The following is a 23,670-nucleotide window of genomic DNA, read 5'->3' on the forward strand; positions in this document are numbered from 1 at the left end:
CCATCACTAGAGATCAGCAGTGACATCACTGAGAATGCCGCCTATCCATCACTAGAGATCAGCAGTGACATCACTGAGAATGCCGCCTATCCATCACCAGAGATCAGCGGTGACATCACTGAGAATGCCGCCTATCCATCACCAGAGATCAGGGGTGACATCACTGAGAATGCCGCCTATCCATCACCAGAGATCAGCGGTGACATCACTGAGAATGCCGCCTATCCATCACTAGAGATCAGCGGTGACATCACTAAGAATGCCGCCTATCCATCACTAGAGATCAGCAGTGACATCACTGAGAATGCCTCCTATCCATCACCAGAGATCAGCGGTGACATCACTGAGAATGCCGCCTATCCATCACTAGAGATCAGCAGTGACATCACTGAGAATGCCGCCTATCCATCACTAGAGATCAGCGGTGACATCACTGAGAATGCCGCCTATCCATCACTAGAGATCAGTGGTGACATCACTGAGAATGCCGCCTATCCATCACCAGAGATCAGCGGTGACATCACTGAGAATGCCGCCTATCCATCACTAGAGATCAGCAGTGACATCACTGAGAATGCCTCCTATCCATCACTAGAGATCAGCAGTGACATCACTGAGAATGCCTCCTATCCATCACCAGAGATCAGCGGTGACATCACTGAGAATGCCGCCTATCCATCACTAGAGATCAGCGGTGACATCACTGAGAATGCCGCCTATCCATCACTAGAGATCAGCGGTGACATCACTGAGAATGCCGCCTATCACCAGAGATCAGCGGTGACATCACTGAGAATGCCGCCTATCCATCACTAGAGATCAGCAGTGACATCACTGAGAATGCCGCCTATCCATCACTAGAGATCAGCGGTGACATCACTGAGAATGCCGCCTATCACCAGAGATCAGTGGTGACATCACTGAGAATGCCGCCTATTCATCACTAGAAATCAGCAGTGACATCACTGAGAATGCCGCCTATCCATCACCAGAGATCAGCAGTGACATCACTGAGAATGCCGCCTATCCATCACTAGAAATCAGCAGTGACATCACTGAGAATGCCGCCTATCACCAGAGATCAGTGGTGACATCACTGAGAATGCCGCCTATCCATCACTAGAAATCAGCAGTGACATCACTGAGAATGCCGCCTATCCATCACCAGAGATCAGCGGTGACATCACTGAGAATGCCGCCTATCCATCACTAGAGATCAGCAGTGAGATCACTGAGAATGCCGCCTATCCATCACTAGAAATCAGCCGTGACATCACTGAGAATGCCGCCTATCCATCACTAGAGATCAGCAGTGACATCACTGAGAATGCCGCCTATCCATCACTAGAGATCAGCAGTGACATCACTGAGAATGCCGCCTATCCATCACCAGAGATCAGCGGTGACATCACTGAGAATGCCGCCTATCCATCACCAGAGATCAGGGGTGACATCACTGAGAATGCCGCCTATCCATCACCAGAGATCAGCGGTGACATCACTGAGAATGCCGCCTATCCATCACTAGAGATCAGCGGTGACATCACTAAGAATGCCGCCTATCCATCACTAGAGATCAGCGGTGACATCACTGAGAATGCCGCCTATCCATCACTAGAGATCAGGGGTGACATCACTGAGAATGCCACCTATCCATCACCAGAGATCAGCGGTGACATCACTGAGAATGCCGCCTATCCATCACTAGAGATCAGCGGTGACATCACTAAGAATGCCGCCTATCCATCACCAGAGATCAGCGGTGACATTACTGAGAATGCCGCCTATCCATCACCAGAGATCAGCAGTGACATCACTGAGAATGCCGCCTGTCCATCACCAGAGATCAGCAGTGACATCACTGAGAATGCCGCCTATCCATCACTAGAGATCAGCGGTGACATCACTAAGAATGCCGCCTATCCATCACTAGAGATCAGCGGTGACATCACTGAGAATGCCGCCTATCCATCACCAGAGATCAGCAGTGACATCACTGAGAATGCCGCCTATCCATCACTAGAGATCAGCGGTGACATCACTGAGAATGCCTCCTATCCATCACCAGAGATCAGCAGTGACATCACTGAGAATGCCGCCTATCCATCACCAGAGATCAGCAGTGACATCACTGAGAATGCCGCCTATCCATCACCAGAGATCAGCAGTGACATCACTGAGAATGCCGCCTATCCATCACCAGAGATCAGCAGTGACATCACTGAGAATGCCGCCTATCCATCACCAGAGATCAGCAGTGACATCACTGAGAATGCCGCCTATCCATCACCAGAGATCAGCAGTGACATCACTGAGAATGCCGCCTATCCATCACCAGAGATCAGCAGTGACATCACTGAGAATGCCTCCTATCCATCACCAGAGATCAGCGGTGACATCACTGAGAATGCCGCCTATCCATCACCAGAGATCAGCGGTGACATCACTGAGAATGCCGCCTATCCATCACTAGAGATCAGCGGTGACATCACTGAGAATGCCTCCTATCCATCACCAGAGATCAGCGGTGACATCACTGAGAATGCCGCCTATCCATCACTAGAGATCAGCGGTGACATCACTGAGAATGCCGCCTATCCATCACCAGAGATCAGCGGTGACATCACTGAGAATGCCGCCTATCCATCACCAGAGATCAGCGGTGACATCACTGAGAATGCCGCCTATCCATCACCAGAGATCAGCGGTGACATCACTGAGAATGCCGCCTATCCATCACTAGAGATCAGTGGTGACATCACTGAGAATGCCTCCTATCCATCACTAGAGATCAGCGGTGACATCACTGAGAATGCCGCCTATCCATCACTAGAGATCAGCGGTGACATCACTGAGAATGCCGCCTATCCATCACTAGAGATCAGCGGTGACATCACTGAGAATGCCGCCTATCCATCACTAGAGATCAGCGGTGACATCACTGAGAATGCCGCCTATCCATCACTAGAGATCAGCAGTGACATCACTGAGAATGCCGCCTATCCATCACCAGAGATCAGCGGTGACATCACTGAGAATGCCGCCTATCCATCACTAGAGATCAGTGGTGACATCACTGAGAATGCCGCCTATCCATCACTAGAGATCAGCGGTGACATCACTGAGAATGCCGCCTATCCATCACCAGAGATCAGCGGTGACATCACTGAGAATGCCGACTATCCATCACTAGAGATCAGCGGTGACATCACTGAGAATGCCGCCTATCCATCACTAGAGATCAGCGGTGACATCACTGAGAATGCCGCCTATCCATCACCAGAGATCAGCGGTGACATCACTGAGAATGCCGCCTATCCATCATTAGAGATCAGCGGTGACATCACTGAGAATGCCGCCTATCCATCACCAGAGATCAGCGGTGACATCACTGAGAATGCCGCCTATCCATCACCAGAGATCAGCGGTGACATCACTGAGAATGCCGCCTATCCATCACTAGAGATCAGCGGTGACATCACTGAGAATGCCACCTATCCATCACCAGAGATCAGAGGTGACATCACTGAGAATGTCGCCTATCCATCACCAGAGATCAGCGGTGACATCACTGAGAATGCCACCTATCCATCACCAGAGATTAGAGGTGACATCACTGAGAATGTCGCCTATCCATCACCAGAGATCAGCGGTGACATCACTGAGAATGCCTCCTATCCATCACCAGAGATCAGCAGTGACATCACTGAGAATGCCGCCTATCCATCACTAGAGATCAGCAGTGACATCACTGAGAATGCCGCTTATCCATCACCAGAGATCAGCAATGACATCACTGAGAATGCCGCCTGTCCATCACCAGAGATCAGCAGTGACATCACTGAGAATGCCGCTTGTCCATCACCAGAGATCAGCGGTGACATCAATGAGAATGCCTCCTATCCATCACCAGAGATCAGCGGTGACATCACTGAGAATGCCGCCTATCCATCACCAGAGATCAGCGGTGACATCACTGAGAATGCCACCTATCCATCACCAGAGATCAGAGGTGACATCACTGAGAATGTCGCCTATCCATCACCAGAGATCAGCGGTGACATCACTGAGAATGCCGCCTATCCATCACCAGAGATCAGCAGTGACATCACTGAGAATGCCGCCTGTCCATCACCAGAGATCAGCAGTGACATCACTGAGAATGCCGCTTATCCATCACCAGAGATCGGCGGTGACATCAATGAGAATGCCGCCTATCCATCACTAGAGATCAGCAGTGACATCACTGAGAATGGCGCCTATCCATCACTAGAGATCAGCAGTGACATCACTGAGAATGCCGCTTATCCATCACCAGAGATCAGCAATGACATCACTGAGAATGCCGCCTGTCCATCACCAGAGATCAGCAGTGACATCACTGAGAATGCCGCTTGTCCATCACCAGAGATCAGCGGTGACATCAATGAGAATGCCTCCTATCCATCACCAGAGATCAGCGGTGACATCACTGAGAATGCCGCCTATCCATCACCAGAGATCAGCGGTGACATCACTGAGAATGCCACCTATCCATCACCAGAGATCAGAGGTGACATCACTGAGAATGTCGCCTATCCATCACCAGAGATCAGCGGTGACATCACTGAGAATGCCGCCTATCCATCACCAGAGATCAGCAGTGACATCACTGAGAATGCCGCTTATCCATCACCAGAGATCGGCGGTGACATCAATGAGAATGCCTCCTATCCATCACCAGAGATCAGCGGTGACATCACTGAGAATGGCGCCTATCCATCACTAGAGATCAGCGGTGACATCACTGAGAATGCCGCCTATCCATCACTAGAGATCAGCAGTGACATCACTGAGAATGCCGCCTATCCATCACCAGAGATCAGCGGTGACATCACTGAGAATGCCGCCTATCCATCACCAGAGATCAGGGGTGACATCACTGAGAATGCCGCCTATCCATCACTAGAGATCAGCAGTGACATCACTGAGAATGCCGCCTATCCATCACTAGAGATCAGCAGTGACATCACTGAGAATGCCGCCTATCCATCACCAGAGATCAGCGGTGACATCACTGAGAATGCCGCCTATCCATCACCAGAGATCAGCGGTGACATCACTGAGAATGCCGCCTATCCATCACCAGAGATCAGCGGTGACATCACTGAGAATGCCGCCTATCCATCACTAGAGATCAGCGGTGACATCACTAAGAATGCCGCCTATCCATCACTAGAGATCAGCGGTGACATCACTGAGAATGCCGCCTATCCATCACTAGAGATCAGGGGTGACATCACTGAGAATGCCACCTATCCATCACCAGAGATCAGCGGTGACATCACTGAGAATGCCGCCTATCCATCACTAGAGATCAGCGGTGACATCACTAAGAATGCCGCCTATCCATCACCAGAGATCAGCGGTGACATCACTGAGAATGCCGCCTATCCATCACCAGAGATCAGCGGTGACATCACTGAGAATGCCGCCTATCCATCACTAGAGATCAGCGGTGACATCACTGAGAATGCCTCCTATCCATCACCAGAGATCAGCGGTGACATCACTGAGAATGCCGCCTATCCATCACTAGAGATCAGCGGTGACATCACTGAGAATGCCGCCTATCCATCACCAGAGATCAGCGGTGACATCACTGAGAATGCCGCCTATCCATCACCAGAGATCAGCGGTGACATCACTGAGAATGCCGCCTATCCATCACCAGAGATCAGCGGTGACATCACTGAGAATGCCGCCTATCCATCACCAGAGATCAGCGGTGACATCACTGAGAATGCCGCCTATCCATCACTAGAGATCAGCAGTGACATCACTGAGAATGCCGCCTATCCATCACTAGAGATCAGCAGTGACATCACTGAGAATGCCGCCTATCCATCACTAGAGATCAGCGGTGACATCACTGAGAATGCCGCCTATCCATCACTAGAGATCAGCAGTGACATCACTGAGAATGCCGCCTATCCATCACTAGAGATCAGCGGTGACATCACTGAGAATGCCTCCTATCCATCACTAGAAATCAGCAGTGACATCACTAAGAATGCCGCCTATCCATCACCAGAGATCAGCGGTGACATCACTGAGAATGCCGCCTATCCATCACTAGAAATCAGCAGTGACATCACTGAGAATGCCGCCTATCCATCACCAGAGATCAGCGGTGACATCACTGAGAATGCCGCCTATCCATCACTAGAGATCAGTGGTGACATCACTGAGAATGCCGCCTATCCATCACCAGAGATCAGCGGTGACATCACTGAGAATGCCGCCTATCCATCACTAGAGATCAGCAGTGACATCACTGAGAATGCCGCCTATCCATCACTAGAGATCAGCAGTGACATCACTGAGAATGCCTCCTATCCATCACTAGAGATCAGCGGTGACATCACTGAGAATGCCGCCTATCCATCACTAGAGATCAGCAGTGACATCACTGAGAATGCCGCCTATCCATCACTAGAGATCAGCAGTGACATCACTGAGAATGCCGCCTATCCATCACTAGAGATCAGCGGTGACATCACTGAGAATGCCACCTATCCATCACCAGAGATCAGCAGTGACATCACTGAGAATGCCGCCTATCCATCACCAGAGATCAGCGGTGACATCACTGAGAATGCCGCTTATCCATCACCAGAGATCAGAGGTGACATCACTGAGAATGCCGCCTATCCATCACCAGAGATCAGAGGTGACATCACTGAGAATGCCGCCTACCCATCACCAGAGATCAGCAGTGACATCACTGAGAATGCCTCCTATCCATCACCAGAGATCAGCGGTGACATCACTGAGAATGCCGCCTATCCATCACCAGAGATCAGCAGTGACATCACTGAGAATGCCGCCTATCCATCACTAGAGATCAGCGGTGACATCACTGAGAATGCCGCCTATCACCAGAGATCAGTGGTGACATCACTGAGAATGCCGCCTATCCATCACCAGAGATCAGCAGTGACATCACTGAGAATGCCGCCTGTCCATCACCAGAGATCAGCAGTGACATCACTGAGAATGCCGCTTATCCATCACCAGAGATCAGCGGTGACATCAATGAGAATGCCTCCTATCCATCACCAGAGATCAGCGGTGACATCACTGAGAATGGCGCCTATCCATCACTAGAGATCAGCAGTGACATCACTGAGAATGCCGCCTATCCATCACTAGAGATCAGCAGTGACATCACTGAGAATGCCGACTATCCATCACCAGAGATCAGCAGTGACATCACTGAGAATGCCTCCTATCCATCACCAGAGATCAGCGGTGACATCACTGAGAATGCCGCCTATCCATCACTAGAGATCAGCAGTGACATCACTGAGAATGCCGCCTATCCATCACTAGAGATCAGCGGTGACATCACTGAGAATGCCGCCTATCCATCACTAGAGATCAGTGGTGACATCACTGAGAATGCCGCCTATCCATCACCAGAGATCAGCGGTGACATCACTGAGAATGCCGCCTATCCATCACTAGAGATCAGCAGTGACATCACTGAGAATGCCTCCTATCCATCACTAGAGATCAGCAGTGACATCACTAAGAATGCCTCCTATCCATCACCAGAGATCAGCGGTGACATCACTGAGAATGCCGCCTATCCATCACCAGAGATCAGCGGTGACATCACTGAGAATGCCGCCTATCCATCACCAGAGATCAGCGGTGACATCACTGAGAATGCCGCCTATCCATCACTAGAGATCAGCAGTGACATCACTGAGAATGCCTCCTATCCATCACTAGAGATCAGCAGTGACATCACTAAGAATGCCTCCTATCCATCACCAGAGATCAGCGGTGACATCACTGAGAATGCCGCCTATCCATCACTAGAGATCAGTGGTGACATCACTGAGAATGCCGCCTATCCATCACTAGAGATCAGTGGTGACATCACTGAGAATGCCGCCTATCCATCACCAGAGATCAGCGGTGACATCACTGAGAATGCCGCCTATCCATCACTAGAGATCAGCAGTGACATCACTGAGAATGCCTCCTATCCATCACTAGAGATCAGCGGTGACATCACTGAGAATGCCTCCTATCCATCACCAGAGATCAGCGGTGACATCACTGAGAATGCCGCCTATCCATCACCAGAGATCAGCGGTGACATCACTGAGAATGCCGCCTATCCATCACTAGAGATCAGCAGTGACATCACTGAGAATGCCGCCTATCCATCACTAGAGATCAGCGGTGACATCACTGAGAATGCCGCCTATCCATCACTAGAGATCAGTGGTGACATCACTGAGAATGCCGCCTATCCATCACCAGAGATCAGCGGTGACATCACTGAGAATGCCTCCTATCCATCACTAGAGATCAGCAGTGACATCACTGAGAATGCCTCCTATCCATCACTAGAGATCAGCAGTGACATCACTGAGAATGCCTCCTATCCATCACCAGAGATCAGCGGTGACATCACTGAGAATGCCGCCTATCCATCACTAGAGATCAGCGGTGACATCACTGAGAATGCCGCCTATCCATCACTAGAGATCAGCGGTGACATCACTGAGAATGCCGCCTATCACCAGAGATCAGCGGTGACATCACTGAGAATGCCGCCTATCCATCACTAGAGATCAGCAGTGACATCACTGAGAATGCCGCCTATCCATCACTAGAGATCAGCGGTGACATCACTGAGAATGCCGCCTATCACCAGAGATCAGTGGTGACATCACTGAGAATGCCGCCTATCCATCACTAGAAATCAGCAGTGACATCACTGAGAATGCCGCCTATCCATCACCAGAGATCAGCAGTGACATCACTGAGAATGCCGCCTATCCATCACTAGAAATCAGCAGTGACATCACTGAGAATGCCGCCTATCACCAGAGATCAGTGGTGACATCACTGAGAATGCCGCCTATCCATCACTAGAAATCAGCAGTGACATCACTGAGAATGCCGCCTATCCATCACCAGAGATCAGCGGTGATATCACTGAGAATGCCGCCTATCCATCACTAGAGATCAGCAGTGAGATCACTGAGAATGCCGCCTATCCATCACTAGAAATCAGCCGTGACATCACTGAGAATGCCGCCTATCCATCACTAGAGATCAGCAGTGACATCACTGAGAATGCCGCCTATCCATCACTAGAGATCAGCAGTGACATCACTGAGAATGCCGCCTATCCATCACCAGAGATCAGCGGTGACATCACTGAGAATGCCGCCTATCCATCACCAGAGATCAGGGGTGACATCACTGAGAATGCCGCCTATCCATCACCAGAGATCAGCGGTGACATCACTGAGAATGCCGCCTATCCATCACTAGAGATCAGCGGTGACATCACTAAGAATGCCGCCTATCCATCACTAGAGATCAGCAGTGACATCACTGAGAATGCCTCCTATCCATCACCAGAGATCAGCGGTGACATCACTGAGAATGCCGCCTATCCATCACTAGAGATCAGCAGTGACATCACTGAGAATGCCGCCTATCCATCACTAGAGATCAGCGGTGACATCACTGAGAATGCCGCCTATCCATCACTAGAGATCAGTGGTGACATCACTGAGAATGCCGCCTATCCATCACCAGAGATCAGCGGTGACATCACTGAGAATGCCGCCTATCCATCACTAGAGATCAGCAGTGACATCACTGAGAATGCCTCCTATCCATCACTAGAGATCAGCAGTGACATCACTGAGAATGCCTCCTATCCATCACCAGAGATCAGCGGTGACATCACTGAGAATGCCGCCTATCCATCACTAGAGATCAGCGGTGACATCACTGAGAATGCCGCCTATCCATCACTAGAGATCAGCGGTGACATCACTGAGAATGCCGCCTATCACCAGAGATCAGCGGTGACATCACTGAGAATGCCGCCTATCCATCACTAGAGATCAGCAGTGACATCACTGAGAATGCCGCCTATCCATCACTAGAGATCAGCGGTGACATCACTGAGAATGCCGCCTATCACCAGAGATCAGTGGTGACATCACTGAGAATGCCGCCTATTCATCACTAGAAATCAGCAGTGACATCACTGAGAATGCCGCCTATCCATCACCAGAGATCAGCAGTGACATCACTGAGAATGCCGCCTATCCATCACTAGAAATCAGCAGTGACATCACTGAGAATGCCGCCTATCACCAGAGATCAGTGGTGACATCACTGAGAATGCCGCCTATCCATCACTAGAAATCAGCAGTGACATCACTGAGAATGCCGCCTATCCATCACCAGAGATCAGCGGTGACATCACTGAGAATGCCGCCTATCCATCACTAGAGATCAGCAGTGAGATCACTGAGAATGCCGCCTATCCATCACTAGAAATCAGCCGTGACATCACTGAGAATGCCGCCTATCCATCACTAGAGATCAGCAGTGACATCACTGAGAATGCCGCCTATCCATCACTAGAGATCAGCAGTGACATCACTGAGAATGCCGCCTATCCATCACCAGAGATCAGCGGTGACATCACTGAGAATGCCGCCTATCCATCACCAGAGATCAGGGGTGACATCACTGAGAATGCCGCCTATCCATCACCAGAGATCAGCGGTGACATCACTGAGAATGCCGCCTATCCATCACTAGAGATCAGCGGTGACATCACTAAGAATGCCGCCTATCCATCACTAGAGATCAGCGGTGACATCACTGAGAATGCCGCCTATCCATCACTAGAGATCAGGGGTGACATCACTGAGAATGCCACCTATCCATCACCAGAGATCAGCGGTGACATCACTGAGAATGCCGCCTATCCATCACTAGAGATCAGCGGTGACATCACTAAGAATGCCGCCTATCCATCACCAGAGATCAGCGGTGACATTACTGAGAATGCCGCCTATCCATCACCAGAGATCAGCAGTGACATCACTGAGAATGCCGCCTGTCCATCACCAGAGATCAGCAGTGACATCACTGAGAATGCCGCCTATCCATCACTAGAGATCAGCGGTGACATCACTAAGAATGCCGCCTATCCATCACTAGAGATCAGCGGTGACATCACTGAGAATGCCGCCTATCCATCACCAGAGATCAGCAGTGACATCACTGAGAATGCCGCCTATCCATCACTAGAGATCAGCGGTGACATCACTGAGAATGCCTCCTATCCATCACCAGAGATCAGCAGTGACATCACTGAGAATGCCGCCTATCCATCACCAGAGATCAGCAGTGACATCACTGAGAATGCCGCCTATCCATCACCAGAGATCAGCAGTGACATCACTGAGAATGCCGCCTATCCATCACCAGAGATCAGCAGTGACATCACTGAGAATGCCGCCTATCCATCACCAGAGATCAGCAGTGACATCACTGAGAATGCCGCCTATCCATCACCAGAGATCAGCAGTGACATCACTGAGAATGCCGCCTATCCATCACCAGAGATCAGCAGTGACATCACTGAGAATGCCTCCTATCCATCACCAGAGATCAGCGGTGACATCACTGAGAATGCCGCCTATCCATCACCAGAGATCAGCGGTGACATCACTGAGAATGCCGCCTATCCATCACTAGAGATCAGCGGTGACATCACTGAGAATGCCTCCTATCCATCACCAGAGATCAGCGGTGACATCACTGAGAATGCCGCCTATCCATCACTAGAGATCAGCGGTGACATCACTGAGAATGCCGCCTATCCATCACCAGAGATCAGCGGTGACATCACTGAGAATGCCGCCTATCCATCACCAGAGATCAGCGGTGACATCACTGAGAATGCCGCCTATCCATCACCAGAGATCAGCGGTGACATCACTGAGAATGCCGCCTATCCATCACTAGAGATCAGTGGTGACATCACTGAGAATGCCTCCTATCCATCACTAGAGATCAGCGGTGACATCACTGAGAATGCCGCCTATCCATCACTAGAGATCAGCGGTGACATCACTGAGAATGCCGCCTATCCATCACTAGAGATCAGCGGTGACATCACTGAGAATGCCGCCTATCCATCACTAGAGATCAGCGGTGACATCACTGAGAATGCCGCCTATCCATCACTAGAGATCAGCAGTGACATCACTGAGAATGCCGCCTATCCATCACCAGAGATCAGCGGTGACATCACTGAGAATGCCGCCTATCCATCACTAGAGATCAGTGGTGACATCACTGAGAATGCCGCCTATCCATCACTAGAGATCAGCGGTGACATCACTGAGAATGCCGCCTATCCATCACCAGAGATCAGCGGTGACATCACTGAGAATGCCGACTATCCATCACTAGAGATCAGCGGTGACATCACTGAGAATGCCGCCTATCCATCACTAGAGATCAGCGGTGACATCACTGAGAATGCCGCCTATCCATCACCAGAGATCAGCGGTGACATCACTGAGAATGCCGCCTATCCATCATTAGAGATCAGCGGTGACATCACTGAGAATGCCGCCTATCCATCACCAGAGATCAGCGGTGACATCACTGAGAATGCCGCCTATCCATCACCAGAGATCAGCGGTGACATCACTGAGAATGCCGCCTATCCATCACTAGAGATCAGCGGTGACATCACTGAGAATGCCACCTATCCATCACCAGAGATCAGAGGTGACATCACTGAGAATGTCGCCTATCCATCACCAGAGATCAGCGGTGACATCACTGAGAATGCCACCTATCCATCACCAGAGATTAGAGGTGACATCACTGAGAATGTCGCCTATCCATCACCAGAGATCAGCGGTGACATCACTGAGAATGCCTCCTATCCATCACCAGAGATCAGCAGTGACATCACTGAGAATGCCGCCTATCCATCACTAGAGATCAGCAGTGACATCACTGAGAATGCCGCTTATCCATCACCAGAGATCAGCAATGACATCACTGAGAATGCCGCCTGTCCATCACCAGAGATCAGCAGTGACATCACTGAGAATGCCGCTTGTCCATCACCAGAGATCAGCGGTGACATCAATGAGAATGCCTCCTATCCATCACCAGAGATCAGCGGTGACATCACTGAGAATGCCGCCTATCCATCACCAGAGATCAGCGGTGACATCACTGAGAATGCCACCTATCCATCACCAGAGATCAGAGGTGACATCACTGAGAATGTCGCCTATCCATCACCAGAGATCAGCGGTGACATCACTGAGAATGCCGCCTATCCATCACCAGAGATCAGCAGTGACATCACTGAGAATGCCGCCTGTCCATCACCAGAGATCAGCAGTGACATCACTGAGAATGCCGCTTATCCATCACCAGAGATCGGCGGTGACATCAATGAGAATGCCGCCTATCCATCACTAGAGATCAGCAGTGACATCACTGAGAATGGCGCCTATCCATCACTAGAGATCAGCAGTGACATCACTGAGAATGCCGCTTATCCATCACCAGAGATCAGCAATGACATCACTGAGAATGCCGCCTGTCCATCACCAGAGATCAGCAGTGACATCACTGAGAATGCCGCTTGTCCATCACCAGAGATCAGCGGTGACATCAATGAGAATGCCTCCTATCCATCACCAGAGATCAGCGGTGACATCACTGAGAATGCCGCCTATCCATCACCAGAGATCAGCGGTGACATCACTGAGAATGCCACCTATCCATCACCAGAGATCAGAGGTGACATCACTGAGAATGTCGCCTATCCATCACCAGAGATCAGCGGTGACATCACTGAGAATGCCGCCTATCCATCACCAGAGATCAGCAGTGACATCACTGAGAATGCCGCTTATCCATCACCAGAGATCGGCGGTGACATCAATGAGAATGCCTCCTATCCATCACCAGAGATCAGCGGTGACATCACTGAGAATGGCGCCTATCCATCACTAGAGATCAGCGGTGACATCACTGAGAATGCCGCCTATCCATCACTAGAGATCAGCAGTGACATCACTGAGAATGCCGCCTATCCATCACCAGAGATCAGCGGTGACATCACTGAGAATGCCGCCTATCCATCACCAGAGATCAGGGGTGACATCACTGAGAATGCCGCCTATCCATCACTAGAGATCAGCAGTGACATCACTGAGAATGCCGCCTATCCATCACTAGAGATCAGCAGTGACATCACTGAGAATGCCGCCTATCCATCACCAGAGATCAGCGGTGACATCACTGAGAATGCCGCCTATCCATCACCAGAGATCAGCGGTGACATCACTGAGAATGCCGCCTATCCATCACCAGAGATCAGCGGTGACATCACTGAGAATGCCGCCTATCCATCACTAGAGATCAGCGGTGACATCACTAAGAATGCCGCCTATCCATCACTAGAGATCAGCGGTGACATCACTGAGAATGCCGCCTATCCATCACTAGAGATCAGGGGTGACATCACTGAGAATGCCACCTATCCATCACCAGAGATCAGCGGTGACATCACTGAGAATGCCGCCTATCCATCACTAGAGATCAGCGGTGACATCACTAAGAATGCCGCCTATCCATCACCAGAGATCAGCGGTGACATCACTGAGAATGCCGCCTATCCATCACCAGAGATCAGCGGTGACATCACTGAGAATGCCGCCTATCCATCACTAGAGATCAGCGGTGACATCACTGAGAATGCCTCCTATCCATCACCAGAGATCAGCGGTGACATCACTGAGAATGCCGCCTATCCATCACTAGAGATCAGCGGTGACATCACTGAGAATGCCGCCTATCCATCACCAGAGATCAGCGGTGACATCACTGAGAATGCCGCCTATCCATCACCAGAGATCAGCGGTGACATCACTGAGAATGCCGCCTATCCATCACCAGAGATCAGCGGTGACATCACTGAGAATGCCGCCTATCCATCACCAGAGATCAGCGGTGACATCACTGAGAATGCCGCCTATCCATCACTAGAGATCAGCGGTGACATCACTGAGAATGCCTCCTATCCATCACTAGAGATCAGCGGTGACATCACTGAGAATGCCGCCTATCCATCACTAGAGATCAGCGGTGACATCACTGAGAATGCCGCCTATCCAGCACTAGAGATCAGCGGTGACATCACTGAGAATGCCGCCTATCCATCACTAGAGATCAGCAGTGACATCACTGAGAATGCCGCCTATCCATCACCAGAGATCAGCGGTGACATCACTGAGAATGCCGCCTATCCATCACTAGAGATCAGCAGTGACATCACTGAGAATGCCGCCTATCCATCACCAGAGATCAGCGGTGACATCACTGAGAATGCCGCCTATCCATCACCAGAGATCAGCGGTGACATCACTGAGAATGCCGCCTATCCATCACCAGAGATCAGCGGTGACATCACTGAGAATGCCGACTATCCATCACTAGAGATCAGCGGTGACATCACTGAGAATGCCGCCTATCCATCACTAGAGATCAGCGGTGACATCACTGAGAATGCCGCCTATCACCAGAGATCAGTGGTGACATCACTGAGAATGCCGCCTATCCATCACTAGAAATCAGCAGTGACATCACTGAGAATGCCGCCTATCCATCACCAGAGATCAGCAGTGACATCACTGAGAATGCCGCCTATCCATCACTAGAAATCAGCAGTGACATCACTGAGAATGCCGCCTATCCATCACCAGAGATCAGCGGTGACATCACTGAGAATGCCGCCTATCCATCACTAGAGATCAGTGGTGACATCACTGAGAATGCCGCCTATCCATCACCAGAGATCAGCGGTGACATCACTGAGAATGCCGCCTATCCATCACTAGAGATCAGCAGTGACATCACTGAGAATGCCGCCTATCCATCACCAGAGATCAGCGGTGACATCACTGAGAATGCCGCCTATCCATCACTAGAGATCAGCAGTGACATCACTGAGAATGCCTCCTATCCATCACTAGAGATCAGCAGTGACATCACTGAGAATGCCTCCTATCCATCACTAGAGATCAGCGGTGACATCATTGAGAATGCCTCCTATCCATCACTAGAGATCAGCGGTGACATCACTGAGAATGCCTCCTATCCATCACTAGAGATCAGCGGTGACATCACTGAGAATGCCTCCTATCCATCACCAGAGATCAGCGGTGACATCACTGAGAATGCCTCCTATCCATCACTAGAGATCAGCGGTGACATCATTGAGAATGCCTCCTATCCATCACTAGAGATCAGCGGTGACATCACTGAGAATGCCTCCTATCCATCACTAGAGATCAGCGGTGACATCACTGAGAATGCCGCCTATCCATCACCAGAGATCAGCGGTGACATCACTGAGAATGCCGCCTATCCATCACTAGAGATCAGCGGTGACATCACTGAGAATGCCGCCTATCCATCACTAGAGATCAGCAGTGACATCACTGAGAATGCCTCCTATCCATCACCAGAGATCAGCGGTGACATCACTGAGAATGCCTCCTATCCATCACTAGAGATCAGCAGTGACATCACTGAGAATGCCGCCTATCCATCACCAGAGATCAGCGGTGACATCACTGAGAATGCCGCCTATCCATCACTAGAGATCAGCGGTGACATCACTGAGAATGCCGCCTATCCATCACTAGAGATCAGCGGTGACATCACTGAGAATGCCGCCTATCCATCACTAGAGATCAGCAGTGACATCACTGAGAATGCCGCCTATCCATCACTAGAGATCAGCGGTGACATCACTGAGAATGCCGCCTATCACCAGAGATCAGTGGTGACATCACTGAGAATGCCGCCTATCCATCACTAGAAATCAGCAGTGACATCACTGAGAATGCCGCCTATCCATCACTAGAGATCAGCGGTGACATCACTGAGAATGCCGCCTATCACCAGAGATCAGTGGTGACATCACTGAGAATGCCGCCTATCCATCACTAGAAATCAGCAGTGACATCACTGAGAATGCCGCCTATCCATCACTAGAGATCAGCGGTGACATCATTGAGAATGCCTCCTATCCATCACTAGAGATCAGCGGTGACATCACTGAGAATGCCTCCTATCCATCACTAGAGATCAGCGGTGACATCACTGAGAATGCCTCCTATCCATCACCAGAGATCAGCGGTGACATCACTGAGAATGCCTCCTATCCATCACTAGAGATCAGCAGTGACATCACTGAGAATGCCTCCTATCCATCACCAGAGATCAGCGGTGACATCACTGAGAATGCCGCCTATCCATCACTAGAGATCAGCGGTGACATCACTGAGAATGCCGCCTATCCATCACTAGAGATCAGCGGTGACATCACTGAGAATGCCGCCTATCACCAGAGATCAGTGGTGACATCACTGAGAATGCCGCCTATCCATCACTAGAAATCAGCAGTGACATCACTGAGAATGCCGCCTATCCATCACTAGAGATCAGCGGTGACATCACTGAGAATGCCGCCAATCACAAGAGATCAGTGGTGACATCACTGAGAATGCCGCCTATCCATCACCAGAGATCAGCAGTGACATCACTGAGAATGCCGCCTATCCATCACCAGAGATCAGCAGTGACATCACTGAGAATGCCGCCTATCCATCACCAGAGATCAGCAGTGACATCACTGAGAATGCCGCCTATCCATCACTAGAAATCAGCAGTGACATCACTGAGAATGCCGCCTATCCATCACTAGAGATCAGCGGTGACATCACTGAGAATGCCGCCTATCACCAGAGATCAGTGGTGACATCACTGAGAATGCCGCCTATCCATCACTAGAAATCAGCAGTGACATCACTGAGAATGCCGCCTATCCATCACCAGAGATCAGCGGTGACATCACTGAGAATGCCGCCTATCCATCACTAGAGATCAGCAGTGACATCACTGAGAATGCCGCCTATCCATCACTAGAAATCAGCCGTGACATCACTGAGAATGCCGCCTATCCATCACCAGAGATCAGCGGTGACATCACTGAGAATGCGGCCTATCCATCACTAGAGATCAGCAGTGACATCACTGAGAATGCCGCCTATCCATCACTAGAGATCAGCAGTGACATCACTGAGAATGCCTCCTATCCATCACCAGAGATCAGCGGTGACATCACTGAGAATTCCGCCTATCCATCACCAGAGATCAGGGGTGACATCACTGAGAATGCCGCCTATCTATCACCAGAGATCAGCGGTGACATCACTGAGAATGCCGCCTATCCATCACTAGAGATCAGAGGTGACATCACTGAGAATGCCACCTATCCATCACCAGAGATCAGCGGTGACATCACTGAGAATGCCGCCTATCCATCACTAGAGATCAGCGGTGACATCACTGAGAATGCCGCCTATCCATCACTAGAGATCAGCGGTGACATCACTGAGAATGCCGCCTATCCATCACCAGAGATCAGCGGTGACATCACTGAGAATGCCGCCTATCCATCACTAGAGATCAGCGGTGACATCACTAAGAATGCCGCCTATCCATCACTAGAGATCAGTGGTGACATCACTGAGAATGCCGCCTATCCATCACTAGAGATCAGGGGTGACATCACTGAGAATGACACCTATCCATCACCAGAGATCAGCGGTGACATCACTGAGAATGCCGCCTATCCATCACTAGAGATCAGCGGTGACATCACTAAGAATGCCGCCTATCCATCACCAGAGATCAGCGGTGACATTACTGAGAATGCCGCCTATCCATCACCAGAGATCAGCAGTGACATCACTGAGAATGCCGCCTGTCCATCACCAGAGATCAGCAGTGACATCACTGAGAATGCCGCCTATCCATCACCAGAGATCAGCAGTGACATCACTGAGAATGCCGCCTATCCATCACTAGAGATCAGCGGTGACATCACTAAGAATGCCGCCTATCCATCACCAGAGATCAGCGGTGACATTACTGAGAATGCCGCCTATCCATCACCAGAGATCAGCAGTGACATCACTGAGAATGCCGCCTGTCCATCACCAGAGATCAGCAGTGACATCACTGAGAATGCCGCCTATCCATCACCAGAGATCAGGGGTGACATCACTGAGAATGCCGCCTATCCATCACTAGAAATCAGCAGTGACATCACTGAGAATGCCTCCTATCCATCACCAGAGATCAGCGGTGACATCACTGAGAATGCCGCCTATCCATCACTAGAGATCAGCAGTGACATCACTCAGAATGCCGCCTATCCATCACTAGAGATCAGCAGTGACATCACTGAGAATGCCGCCTATCCATCACCAGAGATCAGCGGTGACATCACTGAGAATGCCGCCTATCCATCACCAGAGATCAGGGGTGACATCACTGAGAATGCCGCCTATCCATCACCAGAGATCAGCGGTGACATCACTGAGAATGCCGCCTATCCATCACTAGAGATCAGCGGTGACATCACTAAGAATGCCGCCTATCCATCACTAGAGATCAGCGGTGACATCACTGAGAATGCCGCCTATCCATCACTAGAGATCAGGGGTGACATCACTGAGAATGCCACCTATCCATCACCAGAGATCAGCGGTGACATCACTGAGAATGCCGCCTATCCATCACTAGAGATCAGCGGTGACATCACTAAGAATGCCGCCTATCCATCACCAGAGATCAGCGGTGACATTACTGAGAATGCCGCCTATCCATCACCAGAGATCAGCAGTGACATCACTGAGAATGCCGCCTGTCCATCACCAGAGATCAGCAGTGACATCACTGAGAATGCCGCCTATCCATCACCAGAGATCAGGGGTGACATCACTGAGAATGCCGCCTATCCATCACTAGAAATCAGCAGTGACATCACTGAGAATGCCTCCTATCCATCACCAGAGATCAGCGGTGACATCACTGAGAATGCCGCCTATCCATCACTAGAGATCAGCAGTGACATCACTCAGAATGCCGCCTATCCATCACTAGAGATCAGCAGTGACATCACTGAGAATGCCGCCTATCCATCACCAGAGATCAGCGGTGACATCACTGAGAATGCCGCCTATCCATCACCAGAGATCAGGGGTGACATCACTGAGAATGCCGCCTATCCATCACCAGAGATCAGCGGTGACATCACTGAGAATGCCGCCTATCCATCACTAGAGATCAGCGGTGACATCACTAAGAATGCCGCCTATCCATCACTAGAGATCAGCGGTGACATCACTGAGAATGCCGCCTATCCATCACTAGAGATCAGGGGTGACATCACTGAGAATGCCACCTATCCATCACCAGAGATCAGCGGTGACATCACTGAGAATGCCGCCTATCCATCACTAGAGATCAGCAGTGACATCACTGAGAATGCCGCCTATCCATCAGTAGAGATCAGCGGTGACATCACTGAGAATGCCGCCTATCCATCACCAGAGATCAGCAGTGACATCACTGAGAATGCCGCCTGTCCATCACCAGAGATCAGCAGTGACATCACTGAGAATGCCGCCTATCCATCAGTAGAGATCAGCGGTGACATCACTGAGAATGCCTCCTATCCATCAGTAGAGACATTAGACCCTTCTCGCTGCTGTCACCTGTTTTCTCCTGGAAGTTCTTGTTGTTAATGATGACACATTTCCCGACTTTCCCATAATTCATTCTGTACTGGAAGTCGGGGGTGAGGATTCGCGTGTTCGATGCCGACGTCTTCTCTGATGTCTCTTGGTCATTTTTCTTCTTTCTGTCAGAAAATACAAATCAGATTGTGATATAAAACATCGATACAGAACTGATACCGGACACAAGGTCTCCAGAGACCACGACCCACATAACTGCCAAATAGTGTCCCATAGGTGCCACATCCGCAGATCATCCCCCATAACAGTGCCACATCCGCAGATCATCCCCCATAACAGTGCCACATCCACAGATCATCCCCCATAACAGTGCATCATCCGCAGATCATCCCCCATAACACTGCGACATCCGCAGATCATCCCCAATAACAGTGCGTCATCAACAGATCATCCCCCATAACAGTGTGTCATCCACAAATCATCCCCCATAACAGTGCGACATCCGCAGATCATCCCCCATAACAGTGTATCATCCGCAGATCATCCCCCATAACAGTGCATCATCCGCAGATCATCCCCCATAACAGTGTATCATCCACAGATCATCCCCCATAACAGTGTATCATCCACAGATCCTCCCCCATAACAGTGTATCATCCGCAGATCATCCCCCATAACAGTGCGACATCCGCAGATCATCCCCCATAACAGTGTATCATTCGCAGATCATCCCCCCATAACAGTGCGACATCCGCAGATCATCCTCTATAACAGAGCGACATCTGCAGATCAACCCCCCATAACAGTGCATCATCTGCAGATCATCCCCCATAACAGTGCGTCATCCGCAGATCATCCCCCATAACAGTGCGTCATCCGCAGATCATCCCCCATAACAGTGTATCATCCACAGATCATCCCCCATAACAGTGTATCATCCGCAGATCATCCCCCATAACAGTGCGACATCCGCAGATCATCCCCCATAACAGTGTATCATCCGCAGATCATCCCCCCATAACAGTGCGACATCCACAGATCATCCCCCATAACAGTGCGACATCCGCTGATCATCCCCCATAACAGTGCGTCATCCGCAGATCATCCCCCATAACAGTGCGACATCTGCAGATCATCCCCCCATAACAGTGCATCATCCGCAGATCATCCTCTATAACAGTGCGACATCTGCAGATCATCCCCCCATAACAGTGCATCATCCGCAGATCATCCCCCATAACAGTGCATCATCCGCAGATCATCCCCCCATAACAGTGCGACATCAGCAGATCATCCCCCCATAACAGTGCAACATCTGCAGTTCATCCCCCATAACAGTGCGACATCCGCAGATCATCCCCCATAACAGTGTATCATCCGCAGATCATCCCCCCATAACAGTGCGTCATCCACAGATCATCCCCCATAACAGTGCGTCATCCACATCTCATCCCCCATAACAATGTATCATCCACAGATCATCCCCCATAACAGTGCGTCATCCACAGATCAACCCCCCATAACAGTGCATCATCCGCAGATCATCCCCCATAACAGTGCATCATCCGCAGATCATCCCCCATAACAGTGCGACATCAGCAGATCATCCCCCATAACAGTGCAACATCTGCAGTTCATCCCCCATAACAGTGCGACATCCGCAGATCATCCCCCATAACAGTGTATCATCCGCAGATCATCCCCCCATAACAGTGCGTCATCCACAGATCATCCCCCATAACAGTGCGTCATCCACATCTCATCCCCCATAACAGTGTATCATCCACAGATCATCCCCCATGACAGTGCGTCATCCACAGATCATCCCCCCATAACAGTGCGTCATCCGCAGATCATCCCCCATAACAATGAGACATCTGCAGATAATCCCTCATAACAGTGCGACACCCGCAGAACATCCCCCATAATAGTGTGTCGTCCACAGATCATCCCCCATAACAGTGTATCATCCACAGATCATCCCCCATAACAGTGCGTCATCCACAGATCATCCCCCATAACAGTGTATCATCCGCAGATCATCCCCCATAACAGTGTATCATCCGCAGATCATCCCCCCATAACAGTGTATCATCCGCAGATCATCCCCCATAACAGTGTATCATCCACAGATCATCCCCCATAACAGTGTATCATCCGCAGATCATCCCCCATAACAGTGTATCATCCACAGATCATCCCCCATAACAGTGTATCATCCGCAGATCATCCCCCATAACAGTGTATCATCCACAGATCATCCCCCATAACAGTGTATCATCCGCAGATCATCCCCCATAACAGTGCGTCATCCGCAGATCATCCCCCATAACAGTGCATCATCCGCAGATCATCCCCCATAACAATGAGACATCTGCAGATAATCCCTCATAACAGTGCGACACCCGCAGAACATCCCCCATAATAGTGTGTCGTCCACAGATCATCCCCCATAACAGTGTATCATCCACAGATCATCCCCCATAACAGTGCGTCATCCACAGATCATCCCCCATAACAGTGTATCATCCACAGATCATCCCCCATAACAGTGTATCATCCGCAGATCATCCCCCCATAACAGTGTATCATCCACAGATCATCCCCCATAACAGTGTATCATCCACAGATCATCCCCCATAACAGTGTATCATCCGCAGATCATCCCCCCATAACAGTGTATCATCCGCAGATCATCCCCCATAACAGTGCATCATCCACAGATCATCCCCCCATAACAGTGTGTTATCCACAGATCATCCCCCATAACAATGTGACATCCACAGATCATCCCCATAACAGTGTATCATCTGCAGATCATCCCCCCATAACAGTGCGACATCTGCAGATCATCCCCCATAACAGTGTATCATCTACAGATCATCCCCCATAACAGTGTATCATCCACAGATCATCCCCCATAACAGTGCGACATCCACAGATCATCCCCTATAACAGTGCGACATCTGCAGATCGTCCCCCCATAACAGTGTATCATCCGCAGATCATCCCCCATAACAGTGTATCATCCGCAGATCATCCCCCATAACAGTGCGACATCCACAGATCATCCCCCATAACAGTGTATCATCCGCAGATCATCCCCCCATAACAGTGCATCATCCGCAGATCATCCCCCCATAACAGTGTATCATCCGCAGATCATCCCCCAAAACAGTGAGTCATCCACAGA

At 50.4% G+C, this 23,670-nt stretch overlaps 1 protein-coding gene across 2 annotated transcripts in view; it reads right to left on the reverse strand.

The window, feature by feature from the left end:
- LOC141273185 (caspase-7-like) overlaps positions 1–23,670 on the reverse strand; it is a 274,614-nt gene that overhangs the window by 156,722 nt on the left and 94,222 nt on the right. For both annotated transcript variants that reach the window (XM_073684670.1, XM_073684671.1), the window contains one exon: positions 20,496–20,641. In XM_073684670.1, the coding sequence (XP_073540771.1) occupies positions 20,496–20,641 (146 nt within the window). The remainder of the gene's footprint in view (positions 1–20,495; positions 20,642–23,670) is intronic.

The sequence above is a fragment of the Phyllobates terribilis genome, unplaced genomic scaffold, assembly GCF_046119375.1.
Source record: "Phyllobates terribilis strain yellow unplaced genomic scaffold, ASM4611937v1 Scaffold_5__5_contigs__length_657084704, whole genome shotgun sequence".
In the NCBI taxonomy this organism is placed as follows: Eukaryota; Metazoa; Chordata; class Amphibia; order Anura; family Dendrobatidae; genus Phyllobates; species Phyllobates terribilis.